This window comes from Urtica dioica, chromosome 6 (genome assembly GCF_054948205.1).
Source record: "Urtica dioica subsp. dioica isolate 48M chromosome 6, U.dioica_male_clone48M_v1_H2, whole genome shotgun sequence".
Taxonomy (NCBI): domain Eukaryota; kingdom Viridiplantae; phylum Streptophyta; class Magnoliopsida; order Rosales; family Urticaceae; genus Urtica; species Urtica dioica.
In genome coordinates, this window is record NC_142761.1 from 38,702,254 (window position 1) to 38,729,866 (window position 27,613).

The following is a 27,613-nucleotide window of genomic DNA, read 5'->3' on the forward strand; positions in this document are numbered from 1 at the left end:
CGCATAATCGTCTTCTTTCCTCTTTTTTTTTCTATGTTTTTATACATCGTTTGTTGATGGTTTGTGGACTTCATAATTTCCAACGTGCTTGCGGAACCTGGGGTGCTATAGCCCTCGATTGTGTTCGCTTGCTTTGTCGGGTTTTTTTTTGTAACGTTGATGCGTGTTTACGCTCGTTTGGTGTTTACTTCGCGTCTTGTGCGCTTTGGCTTGTCACCATGGGTCTCAGATAGGATCGCTTCTGTTGGGGCTCGTTTTCGTTAGAGCCCTCGACGGGCGATCCTTCATTTTTTTTTTACATCTTTTGTGCTTGTAGACTATGTCTTTCATGCGTGTTGTTCACGTCATACCTTTTTTATTTATTTTTTTTTTTTTTGCAGCTCGTGGCTCGTTCCTTTGTATTCATTCATTCCATGTATCCATTATTAACCCCCCAGTTTTTGTATAATTCAAAGAATTGTAAAAAAAACTTAAGAGTAGAATACACAATTGAGAGGAAATATGCTTGCATTTTCATTGATCCGATTTTAAGATAAAACAAAAAAGGGCACTTGGTTGAGTGCTTAGCATTTTACTATTGGCTAAAAGTGCCAAATCAAAAGGTACGTAATCTTAACGAAAATCAAAATCAAAAGTAGAGACTTAATGCTATAATTAGCTTAATCTCCTATTGGTAATACTGGCGGAGGTGTTCCGCATTCCACGGATGTGCGATCTCGGTACCATCGATTCTTTCGATCCGATATGTGCCGTCGCGTATCACTTGTCGGACTCGGTACGGGCCTTCCCAATTGGGCCCAAGTACTCCTGCTCCTTGTACCTGCGTGTTTTGAAACACTCTTCGGAGGACCAAATTTCCTTCCGCGAAGTTACGCGCCTTAACCTTCGAGTTGTAGTGTCTCTCGACGATCCTCTTCTGTGCGGTCATGCGTGCAAAAGCGTCCGTCCTCTTTTCTTCAATCACGTCAAGCTCCATCCTTAGGGCTTCATTGTTGTTTTCTTCATCGAAATCCTCCATCCGATATGTCGGGATGCCGATCTCGGCGGGGATTACCGCCTCGACTCCATATGTGAGGGAGAATGGGGTCTCCCCAGTGGCAGTTCTAGTCGTCGTTCGGTATGCCCAGAGGACGAAGGGAAGCTCTTTAGCCCAAGCTCCTTTCTTTTCTTCCAATTTTTTCTTCAAATTCTCCTTGATGGTTTTGTTCACGGCTTCGACTTGGCCATTCGCTTGCGGATGTCGTGGCGATGAAAAAGTCTTGCTAATCTTCAATTGCTCGCATATGTTTCTGATCTTCTTGTTATCGAACTGTGTACCATTATCGGTGATTATGGATTCGGGAATTCCGTGGCGACATATGATTGATCGCCAAATGAAGTTAGTTGTATTGGCTTCAGTGATCTTGTGCAACGGTTCCGCCTCCACCCATTTTGTGAAGTAATCTATCGCGACAATGGCATAGACTCGATTCCCCGGTGCAGTGGGTAGCTTGCCAATGATGTCGACCCCCCATTTGGCAAATGGTCGGGCGACCAGGATAGGACATAAAGGTGCCGGGGGTTGCTTCGGAATGTGCGCAAATCTCTGGCATTTGTCGCACTTCCGCGCCAAGGTATGAGCATCCCTTTTGATAGTCGGCCAAAAGTAACCTTGCTTCAGAGCCTTCTGCATAAGTGATTGTCCCGCCGCGTGATTCCCACATATTCCTTCGTGAATCTCCGGAAGGACGTAATTGGCCTCGGTGCTATCCAGACAACGGAGCAGTGGTTGCGAAAACCCGCGCTTGTATAACACGTCGCCCCGTAAGACATATCTCGATGCGTGGAGCTTGATTCTCCTGGCATCGGCGCGATCGTTGGGGAGTTTATTTTCACGAAGATACTCCACGAGGGGAGTCATCCAGGAGGACCCTGGAGGTGCTTCAATGGAGTTTATTTCTTCTTTGGCGATCGAGGGGCGCGCTAGAGTTTCGATGGGAACTTTCCCCAAACCTTCATCTCCAACTCCGGAGGCTAGGCGGGCTAGTGCGTCTGCCTCAGCGTTAGAGCTTCGTGGGACTTGAACTATCTCATACCATGAGAATGATTCGAGGCGTCTCTTGGTCTCACCGAGGTAAGCCACCATATTATCTTCTTTCGCTTGGTATTCACCTTTCACTTGATTAACGATCAAGAGGGAGTCGCAATAAATTTTGAGGTTTTTGACTTCTAGTTTTTTGGCCAATTCGAGTCCCACGAGGATGGCCTCGTACTCTGCTTCGTTGTTCGAAGCCTTGAATTGAAAATGCATAGCGTACTTCAACTTTTCTCCGTCTGGGTTGACGAAAACAATTCCTGCTCCAGACCCTTGGATATTCGATGCTCCGTCTACATGCAAGCTCCACAACGGGCCCTCAAGACTGGCTTTCCTTTTCCTGGTGGGGCTCTCTCCTTCTAAGTTTCCCTGTTTTGCTTCCTCTTCTTGTTGTTGCGCATCTACCGCGTACGTAAACTCCGCTATGAAGTCAGCCACAGCTTGGCCTTTGATGGCGACCTTCGGTTGGAAATCCACCCCATACTCTCCAAGCTCTTGGGACCATACGGCCATTCTCGATGATGATCCCTTTTGAAGGGCTTTTCGAATTGGATACTCCGTTCTCACCACAATTTGGTGTGCTTGAAAATATGGACGGAGCTTCCTAGCTGCTGTTGCTAATGCCAAGGCGAGCTTCTCGATCTCGGGGTATCGAGTCTCGGCGTCTAGCAATGCCTTGCTTACGTAATAAATTGGCCATTGTACTCTTCCTTCTTCCCGTACTAAGACCGTGCTTACCGCCCTTGTAGATACCGAAAGGTATAGGTATAGCGTCTCCCCCTCCTTGGGCTTGACGAGAAATGGGGGAGATCCGAAGTAGGTCTTCAACTCTTGGAATGCACTCTCGCACTCGTCATCTCACTTAAAGTCCTTGCCGCCTTTCAAGGCTTGAAAAAATGGTCGGCAACGATCGGTTGCTTTGGAGACAAACCGGCTCAGAGCGGCGACTCGCCCCGTCAAACTCTGCACCTCTTTCACCCTCCTCGGGGATTTCATCTCCATTAGGGCTCGTATTTTTTCGGGATTAGCCTCGATTCCGCGCTGGTTGACAATGAATCCTAGGAACTTCCCTGACTCGACTCCAAACGCGCACTTGTTGGGGTTCAACTTCATCTTATATCTTCGTAGGAGAATGAACATTTCTCTCAAGTCTCGGACGTGGTCCGAAATTTCCAAACTCTTTACCAGCATGTCATCTACGTATACCTCCATCGTCTTTCCGATTTTCCTTGCAAACATTCGATTGACTAGGCGTTGGTATGTGGCCCCAGCATTTTTCAATCCGAACGGCATTACTTTATAGCAGAACAGTCCGCGGTCGGTGGTGAACGTGGTCCTAAGTTGATCTGGTTCATGCATCCGGATTTGATTGTATCCAGAATAGGCGTCCATGAAGCTCATGAGCTCATGTCCGGCCGTAGCATCCACTAGCTGGTCGATCCTCGGTAGAGGAAAACAGTCCTTTGGGCACGCTTTGTTGAGATTGGTGTAGTCGATGCATATTCTCCATTTCCCGTTTGCCTTCCTCACCATCACGACGTTGGACACCCACGTAGGGAGCTCCGCCTCGCGAATGAATCCAGCAGTGATCAACTTCTCAACTTCCTCATTTATGGCGAGATAACGCTCGGGATTGAAAGAGCGCCGCTTTTGGACTTTTCCATTCTCCGGGGAAATGACGTTGAGTCGGTGGACGATGACTTCTGGGTCTATTCCCGGCATGTCTGCGTGTGTCCATGCGAAGACATCTTTGTATTCTCGCAAGAAGGCCTCGAGTTGGGTCTTCACTATTACGGGTAGGCGCGCTCCCACCATGACTACTTGGTCGGGTTTTGTTTCATCTAGCACGACAGGGGAGAGATCGCTTGATGCTTCAATCTTCTTTCCATTTGCCTCATCCCTCGGGTCGAGTTCCCCAAACATTCGTGCATCGTTAACGGCACATGGATAATTATCTTCCATTTGGTGAATTGTCCCGATCGTGAGGTCGGATGCCTTGTGATTGGTCCCACGGATGTAGCACATTCGCGCATCTATTTGATTTCCCTTCACAACCCCGACCCCAGCGGGAGTCGGGAACTTCATGAGGAGATGATATGTAGAAGTGACCGCACGAAGCCTGTTGAGTGTCGGTCGGCCGATGATTGCATTGTGAGCGGATGGTTGGTCCACCACAAGAAAATTGACCATCCTAGTGACTTGAGCTTCTCCTTTGGTCCCGAATGTGACCGGCAATTCAATGGATCCCTCTGTGTATATGCGCTCTCCGGTGAAACCAAAGAGCGGCGTCTTGATTGGTGTGAGGCTGATTCCTCCCAAGTTCATCCGGTCGAGAGCCGTTTTGAACATGACATCAGCTGAGCTCCCGTTATCGATCAAAATTCGTCTCACCATGTTGTTGGCAACCTGGGTCTCGATGACTATCGCGTCATTGTGAGGATGCATCACCCGAACGGCTTCCTCCTCTGTGAAATGGATTGCCTCGCACGGGGTGGTTGGCCAATTCTTCTCAACGAGGTTGACGTGGTGAGAGAAATCAAACTTGAGTGCTGCCCGGGAGTAGTTCTTTCGGATCTTGTTAGAATCCCCCGTTTCCGGACCACCGAATATAGTTGATACAATGTTGAGTGGGGTGGTCACGGTGTTCCCTCGGGCATTGTCACGGTTGTTATTGCTGGCGGAGGTTCCTCTAACACCTCGTTGCTGGTGGTTGGCGAGTGGGGCTTGTCGGCTCGAGGAGGCGTTCCCCGTTGCTACCATGGCCAATACAAATTCTTTTAGTTTTCCATTTTGAATCAAACTTTCGATCTGTCTTCTCAAGTGGACGCAGTCGACGGTCACATGTCCATGATCTTTGTGGAATTCACAATATTTATTTTTATCTCGCTTGGCGGGGTAATTCTTCATAGGAACTGGCTCGGTAAACTTGCTTCCATGGAGAGCGAGAATCCTATCCGGCGGGGTGTTGAGCGGGGTGAAATCTGATTGCTTTCGAAATCTCTCCACCAAATGGGGTCTTGCTTCAACAAGAGGACGAACGTGTGGGACTAGAGCATTTCTACTCCTCTTCTTTCGCGAGTCGTTGTTATCATGGTGATCGTCTTCTCTGTTCCGATTTCCTCGCTCGCTGGTTCTTCGACTTTCGAGATACTCTTCAACAGAGATATGTTGGGCTGCGCGGGCCATGAGTTCGGTCATCGAGGATGGTCTCTCTTTGACTAAGGATATAAGGAATTCGCTTGTCCAGAGCCCATTCATGAGGGCAACAATCGCGTCGCCGTCATCGTAATCACCCACTTTATTTGACTCATCGGTGAATCGAGTGAGATACTTCTGAAGAGATTCGTCTATCCCTTGCTTGATTGACCATAAGTGAGATTTCTCCTTCTTTCGAACCCGCGAAGCGGCAAAACGTGTGAGGAATTGGCTTTGTAGGTCTTCGAATGAGGAAACGGTTCCTTTGCCAAGTCTTTGAAACCATTCAAAGGCGGTGCCTGTAAGTGTGAGACAGAACGCTTGACACATCGCCGCCGGAGACAATCTCTTCATTCTCATTGCCGTCTGGTACTGGGTTATATGGTAGGACGGGTCACTCGTTCCATCATAAAGAGGAAAATTCGGTAGGCGGAAGTCGCCCATGATTTCTTCTTCGAGTATGTTTGCGGTAAATGGGGAAGCCGTACTCTCTACTAAGTTTCGGACCGCAGGCGTGAGAGTTCGTTCTGCTCTTAGCTCCTGAACTTCATCCCTTAGCCCTTGAATCATTCTTGCCAGGTCGACATCGCCAGTCGGCGTTCCTATAGGAGCGGGTCGCGCCGTGCGACCCCTTTCGTTGGATTCCTGGTTGACCAGAGCGATTGGCGGATGAGGAGGATTTGCTATGAACGGTTCTGTCGCATACAATGGCTCTGTGTTCACTCGCTCATTGTTGCGGCGAGGGATTTCCCATTGTGCGTTGAGGTGTTGCCTCAAATCTAAGTTACGCGTGGGTGGTCTCGGAACATCTACTCGCCGTGGTTGTGAGAATCTCCGAATGTCTCCACTATCCGCCACTTCTTCTCCTCGACCTAGGCGGGCGAAGGCGGAGCGACGGGAAGGTTCTGCCCTAGGAGCGGACGTCGAGTGGACACTCCGGGGTTGGTTTTGGTTTGGTCGCCTCGGTGGCTCACGAGGGCGAGCTTCCGCATGTCGGGGTGCTCGGCCTCCTTGGCATCGGTCTTCGTCGTGGCCGTCCCTTTCGTTTGAGCGTTCACCGCGGTCTATATCTCGGATACTTGGGTCGGGGGCATCACCTTGCGTGTCATGGTCAACGTATTGGTTTCCTTCGTACCCCTCGGCGACCTCTTCCAGCTCTTGTCCTTCATGCTCTGGTAGGGCTTCCACCGGATCTTCGTATTCACCATAGATTTCGCCCAGGGTGTCTCCTTCTCCTCTCATCCTCGCGATCATTCCGGTCAAACGAAAGAAATTATTCTCAAGGCGCTCCATTCGAGCATCTCTTTCGGGGTGGACGGGTCCTGAGGTTACACTCGCTCGGGGAGCATCTTCGATTCGATTCTGTCGGGCTTGGAGTTGAGCCCGCGTGCGGTGAGCAATGTTTCTTCCTTGGCGGGGTGGTCCGCTCTCGGAGACGGCTACTCGGTTAAGCATCTCGTAAGGATGTCGTCTAGTACGGTCACACAGAGTGGTCTCCCGCTGGTAGTTCCGAAGCTCTACTTGTGGAGATGAGAAATTTGCCGTTGGGAATTCGTGGTTGTACTCGAGAACCCCCTCCTTCTAGCGCCAAAATGTTAACCGCGTTTTTGGGTTTACACTAAGAACCGTCCGTGGTTCGATCTAGGGCCGGACCCTATGATCGCACGTAGGTTGGATTTGGTGAAGTTCTTCTCTTCTCGTCGTGTTTGTGTTATTCGGATCTTCGGGTCTTCGAGTGTCCGGGTCTTCGGATCTTCAAGTCTCCGGGTCTTCGGATCTTCAAGTCTCCGGGTCTTTGGATTGTCTATGTTTTTCGTGTTCTTCGCCGGGTCTTTGAATCCTTGCACCTTCACCTAACCACAAATGAAACGTGAATCTAGAGGGACGCGGAGGGTTTTCCCTCGGCGCGTTCTCCGACGCTCAACATTAGTCGTGTTGTATTGTGTTTTTGGTAAACAATTTGTACTTGTCTCTATGTTTTCTAGAGAGAGAAAGTGGTCGTGTGATTTTTGTAGAGTTTTGACAAGTTGAGAGAAACTTACCTTGTGTTGTGAATGAGTGGAGTATTTATAGGGACCAAGGAGTTTGGTGGAGATGACCGGGTGGTCTTGGCCGAGTGAAGGCGACCGGGTGGTCTTGGCCGGGCGAAGACTACCGGGTGGTCTTGGCCCGGGTGAAGACGACCGGGTGATCTTGTCCGAGTGAAGACGACCGGGTGATCTTGGCCGGGTGAAGACGACCGGGTGATATTGGTCGAGTGAAGACGACCGGGTGGTCTTGACCGAGTGAAGATGACCGGGTGGTTTTGACCGAGTGAAGATGACCGGGTGATCTTGGCCGGGCGAAGACGACCGAGTGATCTTGACCGGGCGAAGGCGACCGGGTGGTCTTCCTTTTTTGGCCGACCGAGTGGTCTTGACCGGGTGGTCTTGACCGGGTGAAACTGACCGAGTGAAAATGACCGGGTGGTCTTGGCCGAGTGAAAATGACCTGGTGGTCTTCTTTTTTGACCGACCGGGTGGTCATTCTTGTGATTTTGTCTTGAAGATTTCTCAAGGAGCCTAGCTTGAAAAAATTATTTACAAGTCTTTTGAAAGACATTTCACGAGAATTAGACTCGGGTTTTGACTTCATGCGATGTGTTCATCGGTTTGGGCCTTGTGCATTGACTTGACGTGCCGTTTCTTATTTTAGGGTGTCGTTTTTATTTTGCGAAAATATCGTCATAACAATTATCACACTTGAATCAAATTTAAACAACAGAAAAACAATAAATAAGATATTCTTATATGGGTAATTAAGCTATATAGTCTCCTGAAAATAGGCAATTTATTTTTAACCCACATTTTGTTAATAAATGGTAAATAGCCAGGAGGATGTATTTACAGCCAAAATATGACTAGACTACCCTTTTGTTTTCCCGCCCAGTTTCTTTCAATATTTACACGTAATCAAGTCAAATATTTGGTTATTAATGCTCGCGAATATCAAGGAGGTAATTATAACCGTGTAGCTGCGTTCACACTTAACCACAACCGCTCCCATTTATAGTTTTAAAAAAAAAAATGAAAGAGAACCGAGAGAGAGAGAGAGAGAGAGAGAGAGCCGAGAGAGAGATCGAGGGAGTGAGAGCTCGAGGAAGAAGAGAATGCTCGACCGGACCACCACCAAACACCCCGTCATGAGCGGACCCAAAACCCGCGCGCGCTCGGACCGGGGAGTCGCCAGGAGTTGCCGAGAAGAGATTGACGAGGAGTTCGGCTGGAATCAAAGAGGACCGTCGGAATTCATCAAATTGAGAAGGTATTTCCCGTGAAAATTCATCAAATTGAGAATGTATTCATCAAAGAGAACCGTCGGAATTCAAGAGATTGATTTTTTTTCTCGTGCTCCCTGTTTGAATTTTCCGAGAAGAGAAGAATTTGCGTCCAAAGGTCTCGATCGATATTATGGACTCCGCGAAGAACAGTTTTTTTTTTTCAATATGTTCGTGTAAATAGAATTCATATTTACAGTATATTCGTGTAAATACGAAGCTTATTTACAGTATATTCATTGTAAAAACAAAGCATATTTACAGTATATTCACTGTAAATACAAAGCTTATTTACAGTATATTTACAGTATAATCGTGTATTTGCACTGAAAAAAAATTCTGAAAATATTTTGAGCACGAAAATTCTGGAATTTATGAATATATGGAAGACAAATAATAGCAATGAATGACGAATATATTTACAGATTTTATCCATTATTAATTGCACGAAAATAGAAACTAATTACCTAAAGTCAACGCCGAAAATTTCCAAATACATAACAATTAATGGCTGAGAACTTTCAAAATCTGCTCAAAATTCAAATTTCAAATTTGAAAACTTCCCTATTCGGTTTCAATATTTAATTCGAAATTAAAAAAAAACTGCCTAATTAAAATAGCGTAAGGGCAAAAATGTAAAACTAATTCAATTAATAAGCTGCCACGTAAGCAAGATGGCTATTTACGGGAAATTAATGAAATCGTGGCTAAAAATAAATTGCTACACATTCCGTGGCTTAAGCAGCCAATTATTTGTTCTTATAATTAAGAACAACTGTACCCGGGGCCTGGCTCAAACTAATTCAAATGCTAACGATACATTTTTTTATTTATATATATAATGATGTATACAATGAAATAAAATAAAATAAAAAAACTACGTTATTTGATAAATAATTTTGAGAACTGATATTAATATACATTATTTAATATAAATTATAAAAGAAAAAAAACAAAGTAGCAATCATTTTCGGTCTAGAAATCTCTACTCGGGATATCGCCACTCGAATAAAATTTCCGTGTTTTTCATATAGTCTTCAAATGTCACGAAAAATGTATTCACGTGGTCATATCCCGAGTATAGATTAGTGGGTCGGAAATGATTGCTATGTTGTAATTTTCGCACCAAAGCTTGTTGAAAACGTCAGGTGTATACCGCACGAACGGCAACAAAAGAATCTTCAAACTTTGGGTGAGAACAACAATTCTGGTATGTCACGTTGCTTTTGAATCTACCTTATTGAGTTGGGTTAGCAGTGAGAGCCTACATACGGTGTCTAAAACTGAATAAGAAGAAAGTTGATAACTAAAAGGAAACGAGCAGGGAATCAAGACAATAAAAGATAAAATATATTTTATTGCTTCTTATTTTACTATAGGCTCATGCATATTATTTATACAAGGAAAATAGTTTCTTTTTATTACACAAGAACCCGTGAATAAAAATCTATCATATATATGTCTGTTGTTGACAATCTACGTCGTATACTATGCACCAATGAGAGCAACCCAGCATGTAGCTCTGTGCTGGGTGATACTCTATGCGACACCTGGCAGTGAGTTTGGCACAATGGGTATGAGAATCGCAATAGACAAAACGACACATAGCTTGGTCGTTTTAGTTAATAACGAGTTTGTTTACCCGAGCGTTGCTGCGGGTTAGGCGTCGGAAAAAATATTAACCATCCTTTAATATGTTTTAAATTTAATATAGTAAAAAAAATATCGACATTAGTGATAGTACAAATTTTGATTATTAAATTAACTTTAGTCAAATATCGATTTTCATAAACTCATTCTGGAACACCCTAATTATAATCTTAATATGATGATCTTAAATCTTATTATAAACTAAAATCATAAAGTAATTAGTTAAATAAAAAATACATAATTAGTTAAAAGTTACATTATAAAGTCTGTTAAAAAAACTGATATTTAATATACGTTATTCAATGAACATTATAAAATATTTCTCTGTAAACTAAAATATTTTATTATCTAAAGTCTATGTAGAGAAATCCGTTCCCTTGGAATGGATTATATTTTAAAATTATTGTTTTAGCATTAATAATGATAATGCCATAAACATATCATTATGTTCTTTTTCTAAGAGGATAAATCTGGAAATATAAATAATCACATAATAATGACAACTTCAACCCCCCCCCCCCCCACACACACACACACACACACACACACACACACACACACACACACACACATATATATATATATATAGATATAGATTCTGTCCATTTAGCAAAGGATAATGTCAACCAAACATTCGCACCGGATTCTGTCCGACCAAACATACTCAAACATACCTTAACAACAAACATTCCTTAATGGTGTTAAACAAAATAGAATAACTAAAATTAAAAAATAACATAAAATAAATTAAGGAATGGGCGGGTATGTTTTCTTCATGGTAATCGTATATTCGCAACCAGGTATTGAACACTTGTAACTTGTGCTGAGCTGAGCTGTTTCGGCGCTGGGTGGTGATTCCACATGCTCATCCTTGATTACTACGACCTAATGAGAAATACAATTTTTAAAGAACAAAAAAAAAGTCTACAAGTATTTAAAGGTACCTTAGATTTCTCGGCCATGTTGAGAGAGTTGAGAGACTTGAATAGGCACCGATTGAAGAGGATGACTAGAACCGGCCTTTTATATGAAGGAGTGTACATAACCCTAATGACACCAACTGTCTGTGTTCGGCCTAGTTTCTTTGGCTCGTTAATTTGCCTTATATTGGGCTATTCAGACTGGTCCATTAAGCAATGTAACTATACTCACGTGAGCAGTCACAAGGCTCACAGCTCTATCAGAGACTAACATATAATGTGTTGTCACTTCAAATACCCTAAATTAGGGAATTTGAAGTGACAACACGCTATGTGATTAGCAACATTGCATGACATGTGATTCCACGACAAAACTAAGCTATCATGCAAGCCACAATCTGTATAGTGTAGCTAGCTGTTGATACAACTCTTAACAATAATCTTGAAGAAGTTAATTTTGTCTCAGTGAGAGTTGATGAAGATACAACGAAATTGTTGTTACTCTAGTGTTGGTTGTTTTTGTTATGACAAATTTGTTGTTCTCTTTGATGTTGAAAAAATCCTCTAGAACATAAGCTATCTGCTTAATACGTCAGAGTTGTGATTGGCTAATTATATCAAATACTTTGGTGCAATGTCTAATCTAGTACCATGGTCACATAACAAGACTTTAACTATAAGCCTGAGGATAAGTGACTTGCATGCTTTAGGCTTTGTTTGGTAGAGGAGTAATGGAAGGAGAGGATTGATTTATTCTATTGATGTGACATGTAGCCTTGTTTGGTAGGAAGGAGATAAAGAAAATATGAAGGATTTTGAGGGATTAATAATCCACCGGGCCCACCATTTTTAATCCTTCCAATTTTGGAAGGGAAGGAAACTAAAGAAGAAAAATATTATTTTTTTTACAAATATACCCTCAAAACAATCCATCCATCCATCATTTTTTCCTTTCTACCAAATATAAATAAGAAATTATTTAATCTTTTCCTTTCTTTTCCATTCTTTTCCATTGTAAAAGAATCCATCTATTTCCTCAAAATCTTTCCTACCGAACAAGACATTAATTACAATATGATCCATTGATCGACAAAACCAAAAAATCAGACAATATTGCTATAGTTTCCTATTTCACCCCCTTTAACTAAATAAAAAATTAAATAAAGTACTAGATCAATTATACAACATTAACAAAACAAAATTTTTTTAATTTTAAATTGTTTAAAAAAAAAATTAAAGTTGTTTAAATTTAGGCAATAGAAAAATAGAATATGTAATATTGAAATCAGCAGAATCAAAATAAGATGTGGGTGTTTACAAAGAGTGCGAAATAATATAGAAGAAAAAAAAAAATCAGATCGAAGAGGGCAAAATCTAAATAAGAAACCTCGCATGCTGAGCAGAAGAGCTTCCGTTAGAGATTCGATGAGCACCGGATTGCTGAAATTGGGAATAGGTTTGAAGATGAAAGCTTTCCAGTTCTTAACCGGTAATTCTGCTCCTCTCTTTGCCCATTTTCGTTATTACAGTTCACGTGCTCAGTTTGAGACATTGGTCCAAACTCGGTGCAAATCGAGAGACTTTACAGTCGTCGAAGCTCTGCGTCTCTTCAATAGCTTCTCTGATATGAGACCCATGCCCTCTCTTTGGAGTTTCAATCAATTGATTGGGTCAATGTCGAAGATCAATCAGTTCTCCACTGTGGTCTCGATGTACTCTCACCTCGTCAGGTTTCGTCGGTCTGATTTCGAACCCGATGTTTGTACTCTGACTATTGTTGTTAAGTGTTTGTGCCGGTCAAACAGTGCAAACTCGGGCTTCTCAGTGCTCTCAGTGGCCATTAAAAGTGGGATTCGTCCCGATTCGTTCATGATGAGTACTCTTCTCGACGGGCTTTGTAAGGAAGGTTCTATGGTTGCTGCAATGGAGTTATTCGAGAAGATGGTCGAGCAGAAAGGTTTATGTACCGAGATAACTTATGCGACCATCATCAATGGGTTTTGCAAGGTCGGAGAGACCCAAAAGGCGATCAGTCTTCTTAAGCGAATCATCGGATTTGAAGGGATCAAACTGAATTTATGCAGCTTTAATGCGATCATTGACGGCCTCTGTAAAGAAAGTCGAACTGAGGAGGCATTGAGCTTGTTTCGGGAACTGACCAGCCGCGGTGTTAAGCCTGATGTTGTTAGCTATAATTCACTGATTCGTGGATTATGCAAATCTGGACGCTGGGAAGATGTACAGAATCTTCTAGCTGACATGCATAATGATGGAGTTTCGCCTGATGTCCGTACGTACAATATTCTAATTGAATCACTTTGCAAAGATCAGAAAATTGGGGAAGCGATATCACTGTTTGAATCGATGCCAACAAAAGGTGTCAAGCCTGATGTTGTCACATTCAATTCTCTACTCGATGCATTGTGTAAGGCTGGTCGATTGGAAGAGGCAAGTGTGCTCATTGAGAAGATGAACGATTCTGGAATATTCCCCGACATTATTACTTTCACTTCGATGTTGGATGCTCTTTGCAGAAACGGAAGACCCAAAGAAGCACTGGAAAATCTTGAAATAATGAGTAAGAGGGGTCTCAAGCCCAATATCTACACATACAATTCTTTAATCTACGGATTGTGCAAGTCGGGCCTATGGAGAGAAGCGAATGAGCTGTTTGACAAAATGAAGGATCAAGGTTTATCACCGGACGTAATAACATACTCTAACTTAGTGGATGCTTTCTCCAAGGCTGGAAGGACACGAGACGCTTTGGCTGTGTTTGGGTTGATGATTCAAAGAGGTCTAACTCCAGATGTTTTCACATACAACTCTTTGCTATGTGGCTTGTGTCGATCAAATAATATAGAAGGAGCCGAAAGGTTGTTTGACAAGATGGTGTCACGAAATATCCATCCCGACATCGTGACTCGAAATATTCTTATCGATGGCTTTGCTAGAAATGGAAAGATGGATAAGGCTCAGCAATTGTTTGAAGCAATGATTCAAAATGGTTCACAGCCAGATTTGATAACTTACAGCACATTAATAAACGGGTATTGCCTACAGGGTGAGATGGAGAAGGCAACAGAGATGTTTGAAGAAATGTCATCAAAGAATATTATGCCGAACATTGTTTCGTACACCACTCTGGTCCAAGGCTACATAAAGGTGGATCAAATAGGTGTTGCTCTCAAGCTTCTCAAGGATATGATCTATGGCGGCGTGGTACCTGATCATCTAGCAAGGAACAGTTTGAAGAAGATTCATGAAATGAGGTTGAAAAGCACGTAAAATAACCCCTGCAATAGGCGGTGAAGGTTATAAATTTCGAATATTTACTGGTCTTAGTTTTGACATGTCAAGGTTAGTAATTTCTCTTTTTCTTATTTTTTAATTTCTGTAAGTTGGAGTAACATATTCCGTAGAAACCAAATGTAATACTCTGAATGTGGAAACTTTGTCTTCTTTGCTGTTTCCACTTGTCAAAGGCATGGTGTGATAAAACGTTTGAAAAATTTAAACATTTGATTGTAATGTTAATGAAATCACAATAACTTGGTCGTTGATTTAGTGACTGTGATGATAGTACTGGACTCATATTGATTAAAACATTATTGTAATTACAGAAGCTGATCGCAGGAAAATAATAATTTGTATAGTGTAATTTAGAAAAAGTTCTTTGCTTATTCTGGATCTTTGTAGCTCTCGGAGTTGTTCTGTGTAGTGCAATTCGCAACACATATGTATAGTGACAACATCTGCAAGAGACCCAAAAACTAAAAAGGAGTCAAATTTATTAACACAATTCCTACATTCCTTCAAATCATTCTATGAAAAATCCAAATAAAAGATAAATTCAATTATTAATTCGTTTAATAAAAAAAACATACAAGAAATTGATAAGATATTTGCAGAATAAATTTAATTAACATAGAAGAATAGAAGAAATGAGTTTACAATCACAAACTAGGTCCTCGGTCTTCAAAGAAGCAAGTTCTCTAATACACTTCTCAACCATAAGCATGGTCTCTATGCTTCCATATCCAGATAGCTCATTCGAAGTCTCTTTGGTCACTCTCTTCTACACTTCTAGGGCCTGATCATCAATAATGATTACAGATTAAGCACAGTGCTTGATAAGTAGAGCAAAACCTACATCTATCAGGTGTACATAAGCACAAAACATAATGGCAACGAGACGAGTAGTAGAAGAAGTAAAGGCATGATATTTCGATACAAGTCAGTATTACAGACAACCAAACGAGAAAATGGTAAGGCTTCATGGATTTGAATATTGTGTGAGAGAGAGAGAGATTTACCAAAACTTCCATGTGCGAGCTCGAGAGAATGGATGTGAAAGAACAACTCATTGATCCAATGATATCTGATATTCTAGTTATTTGTTTAGTCGCAAGGCTCGTCGTCTACTTCGCGACGCAATATTTTCATATTCTCAAAGCTTGTAGTAAAACTAATATGTGCCTTAAAAACAAACTCATAGGCAATCAGCCTAAAACACATTTAAGTTCACATTCACCCAAACATAATAAAAATATCAAAGTCTCTGTCCTATAGAAAAAAATATCTCAAGTAATAAAAATACTAGCTACCTGATTGTGAACAAACTCCGAGACATCATCACGCAGTCGCCTGTCAATGATTGAGCTCCCTTGGGATATTTTCAGTATGGTAAATTTTTTTCAAAATCGTAAACATTTTCACAATGGTAAATTTTTTCAGAATTGTAAGCAGTTTATAGTAATGTAACATATTTTTTAAGATTGTAAACAGGAAACTCAACCATAGACAATATTTTCCTCCGGCTTTAAATGAAAAATAGAAAGTGTGTTGGGCCTAAGTCCTATGAGAAAGATAGAAAGAAAAAAGAGTTACAATAATTGTCATTTTTTGGCGGTTTTGTTGCTTGCACTACAAGTTATGCAAATCTATGAAAATTTAATGGAAAAAATATGTAAATGAGAAACATACCACGGAGACGAACGTGGTGTATGATTCCGGAGGTGTAGTTTTGAAGGGTTTCGAAAGGGTACAATTGGCTGTACACAAGAAAACGACCCGTTGCGATCTTATTGAGTGGATGGTCATAGCGTCCGTACGAAACCACGCTTTTAACGCTTTGAGTGTCCAATGGAGATATTCTCCTACAATGTCAAAATACTAGAGAGGATGAATAAAAGCTCAAATTAATGTTATCTTACTAGAAAAATTAAAATGTGGCGCTAGCTCTTGATACCTAGGTCGATCACGGTTGAGAGAAAATAAGGTCAGGCGGGACGAACAATTCCGTTCACATTGCACTTGTCGCGTTTTAGTAGTTGTGGTGATAAAAATATATATTGAAAATACAAACAAAATGTTTGAATTTTTTTTTCATCTACAACTAGACTAGGCAACGCTGTATGTTACTAAATTTTAACATCAACTTTTAAGTACTACCGTGCATTAATTTATGAGACTGTTTTGCATGTCTTTAGAAAAATATTTGTATATTATTATCATTTATATCATTTTCATGTATTCAAATGTGTGGAATCAAAATTTGTTTTCAAAGTTCACATTAGCTGTCTAGTTTAGTGATGTTAGAATCAAGGTTCGAAATGCCGTTTCGAATTTCCTGATTCACGGAAAATCGACATGTCGACGGAAAATCGAACAGAAAAAATATGGAAAAAGGCAAATGAAATGTCATTTTCAAATGCCGTTTTCGATGGAAAACTGAACAGAAATAATGTTGTAAAATATATTAAAAAATATGTATGATTTTACATGTATGATTTTATCAATATTTTTATTTTCAAATTTTTAATAAAATATATTTATCTTACTTTATTAAAATGTAATAATATACAATATTTTTTTTATTAAAATGTTATATTTGTTTCTATTTATCTTACGTTATTAATACTCTTATATATATATATATATATATATATATATATTTTATACATATATATTATACATATATATATATTATATATTTATAGATATTACACGTCAACTCTATTGTATTATGATAGGATATACAATCATATCTTTATTGATTCAGTTTCAGACTTTCAGTGTTTTAAATCAGTTTTTTATTGTATTTATTTTTACCAATAATGTCCCTATCAATTTTAGCTGTCTCAAATCAAATCCTATATGTGTTTTGAATCAATTTTTTGTATTTATTTTTATTATTCTTTATGTCTTTATTGCATCTCTCTCCTCCTCCTCTTTTTTCTTCGTTTTTCTCGAACAATTTTTAAACAAGAACCAGTGCCATTTTTTACAGAGCTTGAAATTTTTTACAGAGCTTCAACCTCGGATTTCTTTGATATTTGCCGAAAAAATATTGAATTTGTACTCCGCTGTAACGAAACGAAATGGAAATCACTGAACGTCGCCGATTTTCGCCATCTCCAACCTCGCCGCCGCTGATGGAGATGAAGCGTCTAGGTTTTTTTTTAGTTTCGTTCGATATTATGAGAAAGCCCACGACATTTAAAAGCTTTTGTGAAGAAAAGGAGCCAAAAATAATCGGTCGCTTTTCTCCCGAACGGCGTGTCGTTTCGCCGGCAACCGAATGACATCGAGTGGGAAAACGACATATCATGCATCGGCGGCCGTTCATGGTCCGAAAACGCCGCCGCCGCCGATTTCCAACGAATTTCGTCGGTATTCCGTGCGATACAAGCAATCAAAGAACAGATGACAAAAGAATTTGTTTACTAGGTTCAGCTTTAGCTTAATCCCCGAAACTCCTCAACCGGTAGTTCAGTTTGATGAGACTGTTTTGCATGTCTTTAGAAAAATATTTGTATATTATTATTATTTATATAATTTTCATGTATTCAAATTTGTGGAATCAAAATTTGTTTTCAAAGTTCACATTAGCTGTCTAGGTTAGTGATGTTAGAACAGAACTCACACAATTGCACGAGCAGATTCCTTGCGATACAAGCAATCAAAGAACAGATGACAAAAGAATTTGTTTACGAGGTTCAGCTTTCGCCTAATCCCCGAAACTCCTCAATCGGTAGTTCAGTTTGCACTATATCAATAGATCACAATACACACTCAATCGCTCACAACACCTCTGAGTACAAGAGAATCACTCAAACCCCATAAAACTCTTCCCCGATCAATCGCTGAATTAACCCCAAATTCCAGACTGTGTTTTCCAAGTGTTTTTCCCAGTGTTTCCGTATTTCCCAAACCCATATTTTAGATGAGAGAACTTATGTATCGCTATGAATGATTTCAACTAACTAATTAACTTATTACATGAGATAATATATCGGGTAACAGCAACAGATCTCAGCCGTCCAAACCCCTTCCTTTCTTCTTTGTGTGCCACATCAGATAAGAAGATGTAGTTAGCATGCTGACGTGTTAGTGCTGACTTCAAAAATCTCCACCTCAGCATCATTCACGATCAGCTTCACTCGTGCAAACTAGTGGTTTATCCCACTATCGGTCGATTCATTGTTCAATCTTTGACTTCTAATCCAAGTTATCTACTCTCAGGAGGTTCAGACAGTGCTTGAAACTTCCCAAGAGTAACAACTTTTGTACCGCAATCTACTGGATTGTCGTTTGTGCCCACTTAGCTATATTGATAGCTCCTTCTGTCACTTTGTCTTTGATGAAGTGATACTTAATGTCAACATGCTTGCACTTGTCATGAAAAACAGGATTCTTGCACAGGTGTATAGCTGACTTGCTGTCAGAATATACAGTGACCACCCTTGTGAACATGTTTAACTCTTTAAGCATCCCTTGTATCCACAAGCCTTCTTTCACAGCCTCAGTAGCTGCAACATATTCTGCTTCCGTTGTTGACAAAGTAACCACTGGTTGAAGTTGTGACTTCCAACTCACGCAATTGTGATGGATGAGGAAGAAGTAACCAGTGGTTGACTTTCTGCTATCCACATCTTCAGCATAAATTACCAAGTCAACGAAACTCTCCACCTCAACTGTGTTCCCTGTCTGCTCATAAGAAAGACACAAGCTTGTAGTACAACTTATGTATCTCCGAAGCCCTTTCATTGCCATAAAGTGCTCTTTACCTAGATTAGACATGAACCGGCTGAGAAAACTTATGGCATGAGCATAAATATCGAGAAAAAATCAACCGATTTTGAATATTTTTTAAAATAAAAAATTTATTATTTTCTTTTTTATTTTTATTTCTTTTACTTATTTATTTTACTTAGTATTACTATTATCAATATTTCCTTATATATATATTTACATATAATCATCATAATTTTAATTTTAATTTTTATATGTAAAAGAAAAAATCAAGCTTTTGAATATATATATTATATATATACATATAATTATCAAATTTTACTTTTTTTATAATTTGTTAAAATATATTATAAACTAGATCATTAATTCATTGTTTGTAAATAGAAAATCAATAATATATGAGTTTATTATATCAATTTTTGTCAAATATATTTGAGTTTATTATCGTATGTAAATATATTTTAATGATAAAGAATAAAATACTAGAGAAAAAATTCATTATGTGGGCTTAAAAATGAAATTTGTAACTGGTTCAGCCTATTCAAACCTAAGAATTTCATTTTGTCCTGCGTTTCAGATTTTTTAATTTCTCGCCATTCTACTTATGTGGCACATTGTTTATACTACTTTTACCCTTATTAATTAGTTAATATAATTTATTTAATAAAATCTAATTTATTATTTAAAATCTCTAATTATTAGGATCTCAGTTATCTCTCTTTCACTCTCTATTTTCACGTTCTCTCTCTCTCTCTCTCTCTCTCTCTCTCTCTCTATTTTCACGTTCACTCTCTCTCTCTCTCTCTCTCTCTCTCTCTCTCTCTCTCTCTCTCTCTCTATCTATCTATCTATCTATCTATCTATCTATCTCTCTTTCGTCACATTTTTTAGCCATGGACAAATGTCAAAAACATTAAAAGTGCAATTAATAGTCATTAATAACTGTTAATAGGTTTCTGTTTTAACCAATAGTCGGTAATAACTGCTAATAGGTTTCTATCATAAATCTATTAGCAGTTATTACCGACTATGAGCGGTCGTGGCTGCTCATACGCGCTCACGCTTTTTTTAGGGAGTTTTACTAAATCAAACTCGGACTAGGAAGTATTAGTAAAAGTTGCATTTCATACCTTGAGAAATCCTAAATCGAAACTTGATAAATTTTAATTCACGGGCCTTGGAAATGCAAGGTAAACACACAGAAGCAACGTTGGAGCTGTCAAAGATATGCCTCACTTTCGGAATATTTCCTCCCGAAGAGTCCTCTGTAAGTGGCGCGACACTTTTATTTTCAATTTATTTTTAATTATATTACCACATCTTGTTTTCTACTTCTAAGAAACATTTAGTCTTATGCCAGACTCATCTTTGGTTGACTTGAAATCGTTCTAATGAACCCGTTCGTACTAAGTGAGATTTATTATGAGGGAATCAATGATCGAAATACCGTTACCGTTACCGTTCCAGGACTCAGAAATCGTTCTAATGAACCCGTTTTTTTAATTATTATTTCGTCAATGAAATTTTATTCGATTTTATTTATTTATTTACGCAATAATTATGTAAGCTGTCTTTTTGTCAACCGATAGCTTTGCGTACCGGCATTGGAGATCAAGAGTCGAACACGAGCAGATTTGAGCAATTTTTATATTTTTAGGTAAACAAAAATAAGCATCTTTAATTGTTAGGAAAATAAAATAACAATAAAAGGCTGTAGCTCATCGCTTTAGTTTATTTTTAACTGATTGGAGGAGCAGGTTATTTTAATCTCCCTGGATTTCTCTCACAACTCATCTGTAATTTAACATAATCTAATTGCAAGTTCCGCTTTAATTCAATAAATATGCGTTAGTGTTACAACGAAGGTTTAAACTTCATGGACAAAAAATTAACACGTCCTATTTTTAAAGCTTTGGTCGTTGTATTTTAATTCCTACTAATTTGTATATGATCTATAATTTAATTCTCTTGCACATAGAATTGTTTAGAATGCTATTTTAAAATCGCAATTCAGCTATGCTTGATATATTATTTCTTTTCTATTTGCCATTATGGTAAAACACCTAATAAATTGTGTCGAATGTACCACTTATGGAAAGATCAAGAGCAGCTCGACCACAAAACGCCTCGACTTGTTGTAAACCTATCCAATAAATTATCATAAAGGTCCTCTTGACGAGCGCAATCAAAGAAACCATTCCAAAATCGCTTCGAGTAAGCCTTTCTAGACTTTGAAATTTTTTTTGTTCTAGTCAAGGACGAGGAAAACTTGTACCTCCTTGATGTAAAGCGCTATTTTTTTCGCGAGTTTCAAAACTTGTACCTCTGTTTTATAATATTCTTAAACAATGCCTTTATTTTTCCATGGTAGATTCAAGCAGAGAATTGGCAGAGGACTGTTTCTACTAAATTCGTAAGCTCTGAGTGCTGAGACCTGATTGCTTACCTGTTAAAGCGAAGTTCCTTTTCTGTATCAAAACAATGACATTGGATAATGTGGCGCCATAAACCGAGTTTATTTTCTTTTAAGCTGGCCAAGAAACCTTTGAACTCGAGACAAGGTCGTTGTTCATAATTTTCGGCCATGTAGTTTTGAAAATAATTAATGCTAGATTTTGAATGTATGCTTTGATTAGTTCTATGATACAAGAACAACATAAGAATATCTACATTCTAGATCCTGAACTCTATCGATTGATCAATAAAAGTATAAAGTAATATCAGCAAAACACATGACTTCATTAAAACAAGAAGCTAAACAATGTAGTCCCAGGACTATAATAAATACGGAGTCATAATATGATCCAAATCAAAGGCTTTCTGACCAAGCTTCTGAACATATTTGGATGTAAACCAAAAGGTGATGTCAACTTTTGACTTTCAAGATTAAATACGCCCACATCAGATACAACTAGAGTCTCTTCAGCCGTTATTCTATCTACGTCTTGCGTCAAATAAGCACAATTCGGAAGACACCCAAAAAAGTCAGAAGCTCGAACCAATATAGCAGTATTGTCGCCCAAAAACAAGGATACATCACCAGGTAATATTAGCTTGTTCCATTCATTGCTGTGAGAGTCTAACTTGAAGACCTCGATCTTAGTCGTCAAACGAGTAAAGCTGTCCTCATAGTCGTAATGTCTATCAATACGAAGAATCTCATTGTCAAGAGTTGTTGCAAGATATCTTCTACCGAATACGTACTGCAGGTCACCATCGTAACTCGAAGCTACAATAGTCTTCTTCACAGGCTTGCCCGCATCATCAGGAACATCAAAACATTCAAGTACACCGTGAAGGTTGACAGTATAAAGTCGATTATTATGCCACATCATGTCTTCATAGCTACTACCACGGGTAATCCATGTCCACGTGGTATCTTTATTGTATCGGATAAAAGCCAACTCCTTATTTATTCCGATCGACACGAAAATAATGCAATCCTTAGCATGTGGTTTCGGGTTTGATGTGATGCAAATGTTGTTGACGTGATATTCACAAGGAGAAACATAACGGTCGACAAGACCGACAAGATGTTCTTCAACGAAATCCACTCGAGGAGGAAGTGGCGGAAGGGAAATAGTTGATGCTGCATCGTTTCCATCTCTGTTGACCCCGAAATAAGGCCTGTGAAGCGTCATCGTGTAGTCATGATTTACGGATGCTAGCCATCCATTCGAAGAGCCGCAAAAGCGCATCTTATGCGCGATGTTCAGTCTCGCTTCCGAAAATTTTCTCCGAACAGCGTCGTATACTTGCCAGCTGTCTTCTCTTTCATTTGGAACCAACAGCATCGGGACTTGGTGCTCGTAATATTCCACTCGTTTGATGTTGTGCTCCATCAGAACCTTGCACCACGACTCACACACCACTTTAAATTGCAACGAATCGATGGAAGAATTTAACTTGTCAATAATTGAGTCCAGTAAGTGCTTTGGTAAGTCTCTCCAATCTGTGCACGTAATAGAACATTTGTGTAAAAACACAATTACCAGCATTAAGATTCTTCCAAAGATGTTTAGTTCTTTTGACAGAACTAAAAAAAAAAAAAAAATTATATAAATAGGTGTATTACAATGCAATAAAAAGTCTGCACCTTCCATTGTTTTTGTTTGAGGTGAGGTGTTACTCTGATAGAAACTCTTTTACAGGCAAAAGCTCCGACTGACCTATCATCAATATAGAAGTTGATATCTAATGTTAGTCTAAAATCCAAATAAAAACATATCAATTATACATATCAACAATACATCCAAGTAGCGAGTATTTTATCATATATTGTAGTCACTTTTCAGAACATACATCATCCAAAACTACATATTTATCTATCCGTTCCCAAAAAAAAAAAAAAAAAAAAAAAAAAACTTGCGAGCATTAAAATACAAATCTATGAGCGCTTGTTAAAAATAATGGCAGATGAGAACCTGAACACGGGAAACACTCTCTGGATCTGTTTTTTTTTTTGCTCGAGACTTTATGGTTCTGTTTGGTAACTACGTATTTAGGTTGATTTTTGAGAATGACTTGGTCTGGTTTAAAGCTTTAAATAGGAGTTTCGGGGAAAGTGAAAGTCGGATTCTTATTTTTCTTTAGTCGGACTTAGGCTTTTGATTTTTTAATTGGTCGGGTGATCCACTACGTACGTGTACTACACGTTCCCTTTTAATCGAGGAAGTAAATACGGAAGGATTTTTTTTTAATTCTTTTAGCTTTTATTATAAGATTTAACGATTTCATGAGCTTTTAATTTTGGGAAAATATCAATTAATCGAAATGTTGTAATTATTCCCACAATTTTCAAAAATATAACATGTATCTCTTAAGTTTATTATTTATAGCATGTTTATTATACCCTAAAAAAATATATTGAATCAAATTTAACCCTTTTAATAATTTTAAATTGATTTTATAATTTAAAAAAATATATGAAATGCACATAATACTTTAATAGGATCATCAATTTATTTTTTCTCCAATTCGTTTTCATTTTATTAAAAAAAAAAAAAAATTCATCCTTCATCTTACGATGAGCTTGGAGATTGGCTCCGACAGTCCAAAAAAACGATAACGGTGAACTTGGACTTTTGTTGGTTAGACGAAGAAAAAAAATGTGTGAAATGTGCCCAATACGATTTCCTTCCCTCTGCACGCTAAATGTTTTAATTTTTCAAATATTTTTATCTATGAGAATAACAAAATAGTAGGTATTCGTTAGTATATTTTAATTTTTTTCATAAAATAAAACATAAATAGGCGAATATTATTTGGGATAAATAAGTCAAAACTCAAAATTTAATAAAATTGTATTTTAAGAGATATATTTGATGTATAAACTATGATTTAAGGTAAAACTATGATATAAGTAGCAACTTGAAGGGATAGATGTGATAATACTAAAAACGGTGAGAATAATCGTATCATTTCGACTAAATATGACATTTCCCTTTAATAAATGTTATATAATTTTGAAAAAAATAAATTAGGATGTCCAATAACACTATTAAATTATCGAGACTAACCAGTATAAGTTTAGAGTAGTCTAATCATAAAAAATAAAATTTTAGAAATTTTAAATTAATAAAGAAATTATAAATATCAAACATTAATAACGGTACAGGTAATTTCTAGGCTCTTGTCCAATAAATCAAATATTGAATTTCCACGATGACGCTTCTTGTCTCAAAGTGAGTGACTAAGCGATTGCGCTTCTTGTCCCAAGTGCCTAACCGGTCTCGTGCGTTACTATATCCTGCTATGAAGCTTCTTGTGCCAAAGTGACTAAGCAATTGCGCTTCTTGGCCCGAGCACCTAAGCGATCTCATACGTGTTAGCTTGTACGAATTGTGCTACTCTATCCCGCAATTACACTTCTTGTCCCACAGTGACTTAATCGCTTCTTGGCCGTGATGGGAAGTCAGTGGTATCATACACGACCAATCGCTCTGATACCAATTGTTGGGGAATATAGGTTGGGTATCAGACACGAACAATCGCTCAAATGTCATTTAATGAGAAACCGTATGTTGCGTAAGTTACTTCCCTAGGGTTAGTTACGGTTCCCATGTGTTGAACACAAATAATCGTAATAATACTTCTTATTAGGTAACCAATCTCTTAACAATACAATTTGTTTACAAATGCGGAATAGAAGAATGAGACCAAAGACATGATGCTGCCCTTATCATATCAATCTTAATTGTCGCTGTATAGCAGGATGATGATGGAGTGCCGAATGAGACCAAAGACATGGATGATGGGGACGGGGACTAATAGTGAAACTGGATACTTGTTGTAAGAGCATGACCCGTGATGACTTGAGCGGCATAGTGGTTGATTGTTGCGTAAGTCAAAGGAATCATAACTTGACGTTGACATTAAATATGAAGCTCCCGAACTCTCGAGGGTAAATGAAAACAATCAAAAACATTAGGGACAATTGATCAATGTTATTACTAGATGACATTAGCTTTGAATGTGTAAAGGATAAATTTTGAATCACTCGACTTGTAAAATTCAAGTTTAATAAATGAGCTTCCATTGTTACAATTAAATTTTTGAGTGAATTATGGTCATATAAGTTTATCGAATTAATTTAGAATATTTTAAAGTAATAGAAAAAATCGGAATAAATAAAAGATTTATCGAGTTCGTCTCGAATAATAAATTATTTTTTGAAGAAATATTCCGAAAATTAGTTTAAGAATTATTTCCGAGAAACATTAAATATATTTAAATTAATCGAGAACGCACGAGAAAATTCTCGATTTAATCATATAATTAAAATCCGTTTGGTCACGAATTTAATTAAATAATTATGTGATGAAGGATATAATTGTAATAATGTTCAGAACCCATTTGAAAGAAATTTCTCAAGTGGGGTCAGTTTGAGGTTATGAGAGAAAAAAAGATTTAATGAATAAATATGAAACAAAAGTGTGGTCAGGTTGAGGTTATGAGTGAATAAAAAGATTTAATGAATAAATATGAAACTTTTGTTTCATATAAAATGAAATTTAATCTCTCTCTCTCTTCCTCATTTTTTCTTCTTTCTCTTCGCGATTCTTCTTCTCTCTATCCTGTTCTCTGCGTGCGTCACCTGCAAAGACTAACAAAGAAAAAAAAATGAAACAAACAATGGAAAATATAAATAGTATCCCCGTGTTTAATCAAAATACAAGATTTATCCCTTCGATTTTTAGAAATATCAGACATATTCATTCACTTTCGTATAAATGACATATACTTCCCATATAAAAATGTAATATTATAAATATAACCTTTTTTCGTTTATTTTTTACAAAAAAAAAAAAAAATTGAACTCCACAAAATATCATTAATGAAATAATTTTTTTATTATCTATTCTATATAAAAAAAAATTAAATTAAAAAATATCTTTATAAAAAGTTAAGGATTTTTTTTATAAAGAGAGATTTTGATTTTCTTTAATAAAATAGTAAATAAATATTTATTCTATTAAGGGTATTTTGGGAAGTTTAAATTATTTTTTTGTAAAAAATAAACGAAAATTGTGATATTTGTAATATAACATTTTAAGGGAGATATATGTCATTTATATTAAACTGAAGGAATATGTCTGATATTTCTAAAAACTGAAGGATAAATCTCGTATTTCGACTAAACATAACTCTTGATATTTTCCCAACAAACAACCAAGCAACATCAACGACCACCATCATCATCGGCATACTTCCTTCATCTTCTTCTTCTCCCGGTTCTTCTTCTTCCTCGCGCGCTGTCAACCCCAAGACCGACTCCACCACGCGCGCGCCGACCAAGAAAAGAGAACGCGGCGAGCTCATCGAGGACGCCGACCGAGAACCAACGCCGGGAAAAGAGAGAGTGATCACCTGGAAGCTTGAAAATCATGAAAGCAAGGTGAGAAATCATTTCCTCGAAATGGAATTTTGAAGTTAGGGTTTGAGAGTGTAAATTGGGGATTTGTGATTTCAATGAAGATTTTTGTAAAATTGTAGCGACTCGAAGTTTTAAGATTAATCTTGTAAATTAAGTTGATCAAAGGACGAGAAAATTATGTAAATTAATTTTCTAAGAATTATTTCCAGTAATTTTGGATTTGAAATATATTAAGGTAATGAGAAATCTCGGAATAAAATAAAGGATTTATCGAGTTCGTCGCGAATAATAAATTATTTTCCGATGAGATATTCCGGAATTTGATTTAAGAAAATAAATTCTCAAGGACGAGAATTATTTCCGAGAAACCTTGAATATATTTGAGTTAATCGAGAATGAACGAGAAAATTCTCGGTTTGAATCATTTAATTAAAAGTTCGATCGGTTATGGTTGAAGTCACAAAATTTTGTGACAAGGATGTGATTGTAAGGTTTTCTGGACTCAATTAAAATAAAAAGCTTGAGTTGGGGTTGGTTTACAAGCG

General features: G+C 38.4%; 3 protein-coding genes across 5 annotated transcripts; 1 reads left to right on the forward strand and 2 right to left on the reverse strand.

Annotated features, from left to right (window-relative positions):
- Positions 1 to 667: 667 nt before the first annotated feature.
- LOC149393991 (uncharacterized) lies at positions 668 to 8,314 on the reverse strand. Its single transcript, XM_089618235.1, has 3 exons — positions 8,276 to 8,314; positions 3,006 to 6,850; positions 668 to 2,816 (listed from the first exon to the last, which is right to left on the reverse strand). Exons 1-3 carry the CDS (start codon positions 8,312 to 8,314, stop codon positions 668 to 670), a joined length of 6,033 nt encoding a protein of 2,010 aa, XP_089474361.1.
- A 4,135-nt stretch (positions 8,315 to 12,449) lies between these two features.
- LOC149393992 (uncharacterized) lies at positions 12,450 to 14,642 on the forward strand. Its single transcript, XM_089617225.1, has one exon. It carries the CDS (start codon positions 12,548 to 12,550, stop codon positions 14,441 to 14,443), a length of 1,896 nt encoding a protein of 631 aa, XP_089473351.1. The 5' UTR covers positions 12,450 to 12,547; the 3' UTR covers positions 14,444 to 14,642.
- A 7,215-nt stretch (positions 14,643 to 21,857) lies between these two features.
- Positions 21,858 to 23,801, reverse strand: LOC149393993 (putative F-box protein At1g65770). 3 transcript variants are annotated; one of them, XM_089617643.1, is made up of 3 exons: positions 23,617 to 23,801; positions 23,268 to 23,356; positions 21,858 to 23,144 (listed from the first exon to the last, which is right to left on the reverse strand). In XM_089617643.1, the coding sequence occupies exons 2-3, from the start codon at positions 23,293 to 23,295 to the stop codon at positions 21,985 to 21,987; spliced, it is 1,188 nt and encodes a 395-aa protein (XP_089473769.1). In that variant the 5' UTR covers positions 23,296 to 23,356; positions 23,617 to 23,801; the 3' UTR covers positions 21,858 to 21,984. The 3 variants fall into 3 exon arrangements, with proteins under 3 accessions (XP_089473769.1, XP_089473770.1, XP_089473768.1); XM_089617644.1 differs by having other exon boundaries at positions 23,289 to 23,361; XM_089617642.1 differs by having other exon boundaries at positions 23,268 to 23,361.
- Positions 23,802 to 27,613: the final 3,812 nt, after the last annotated feature.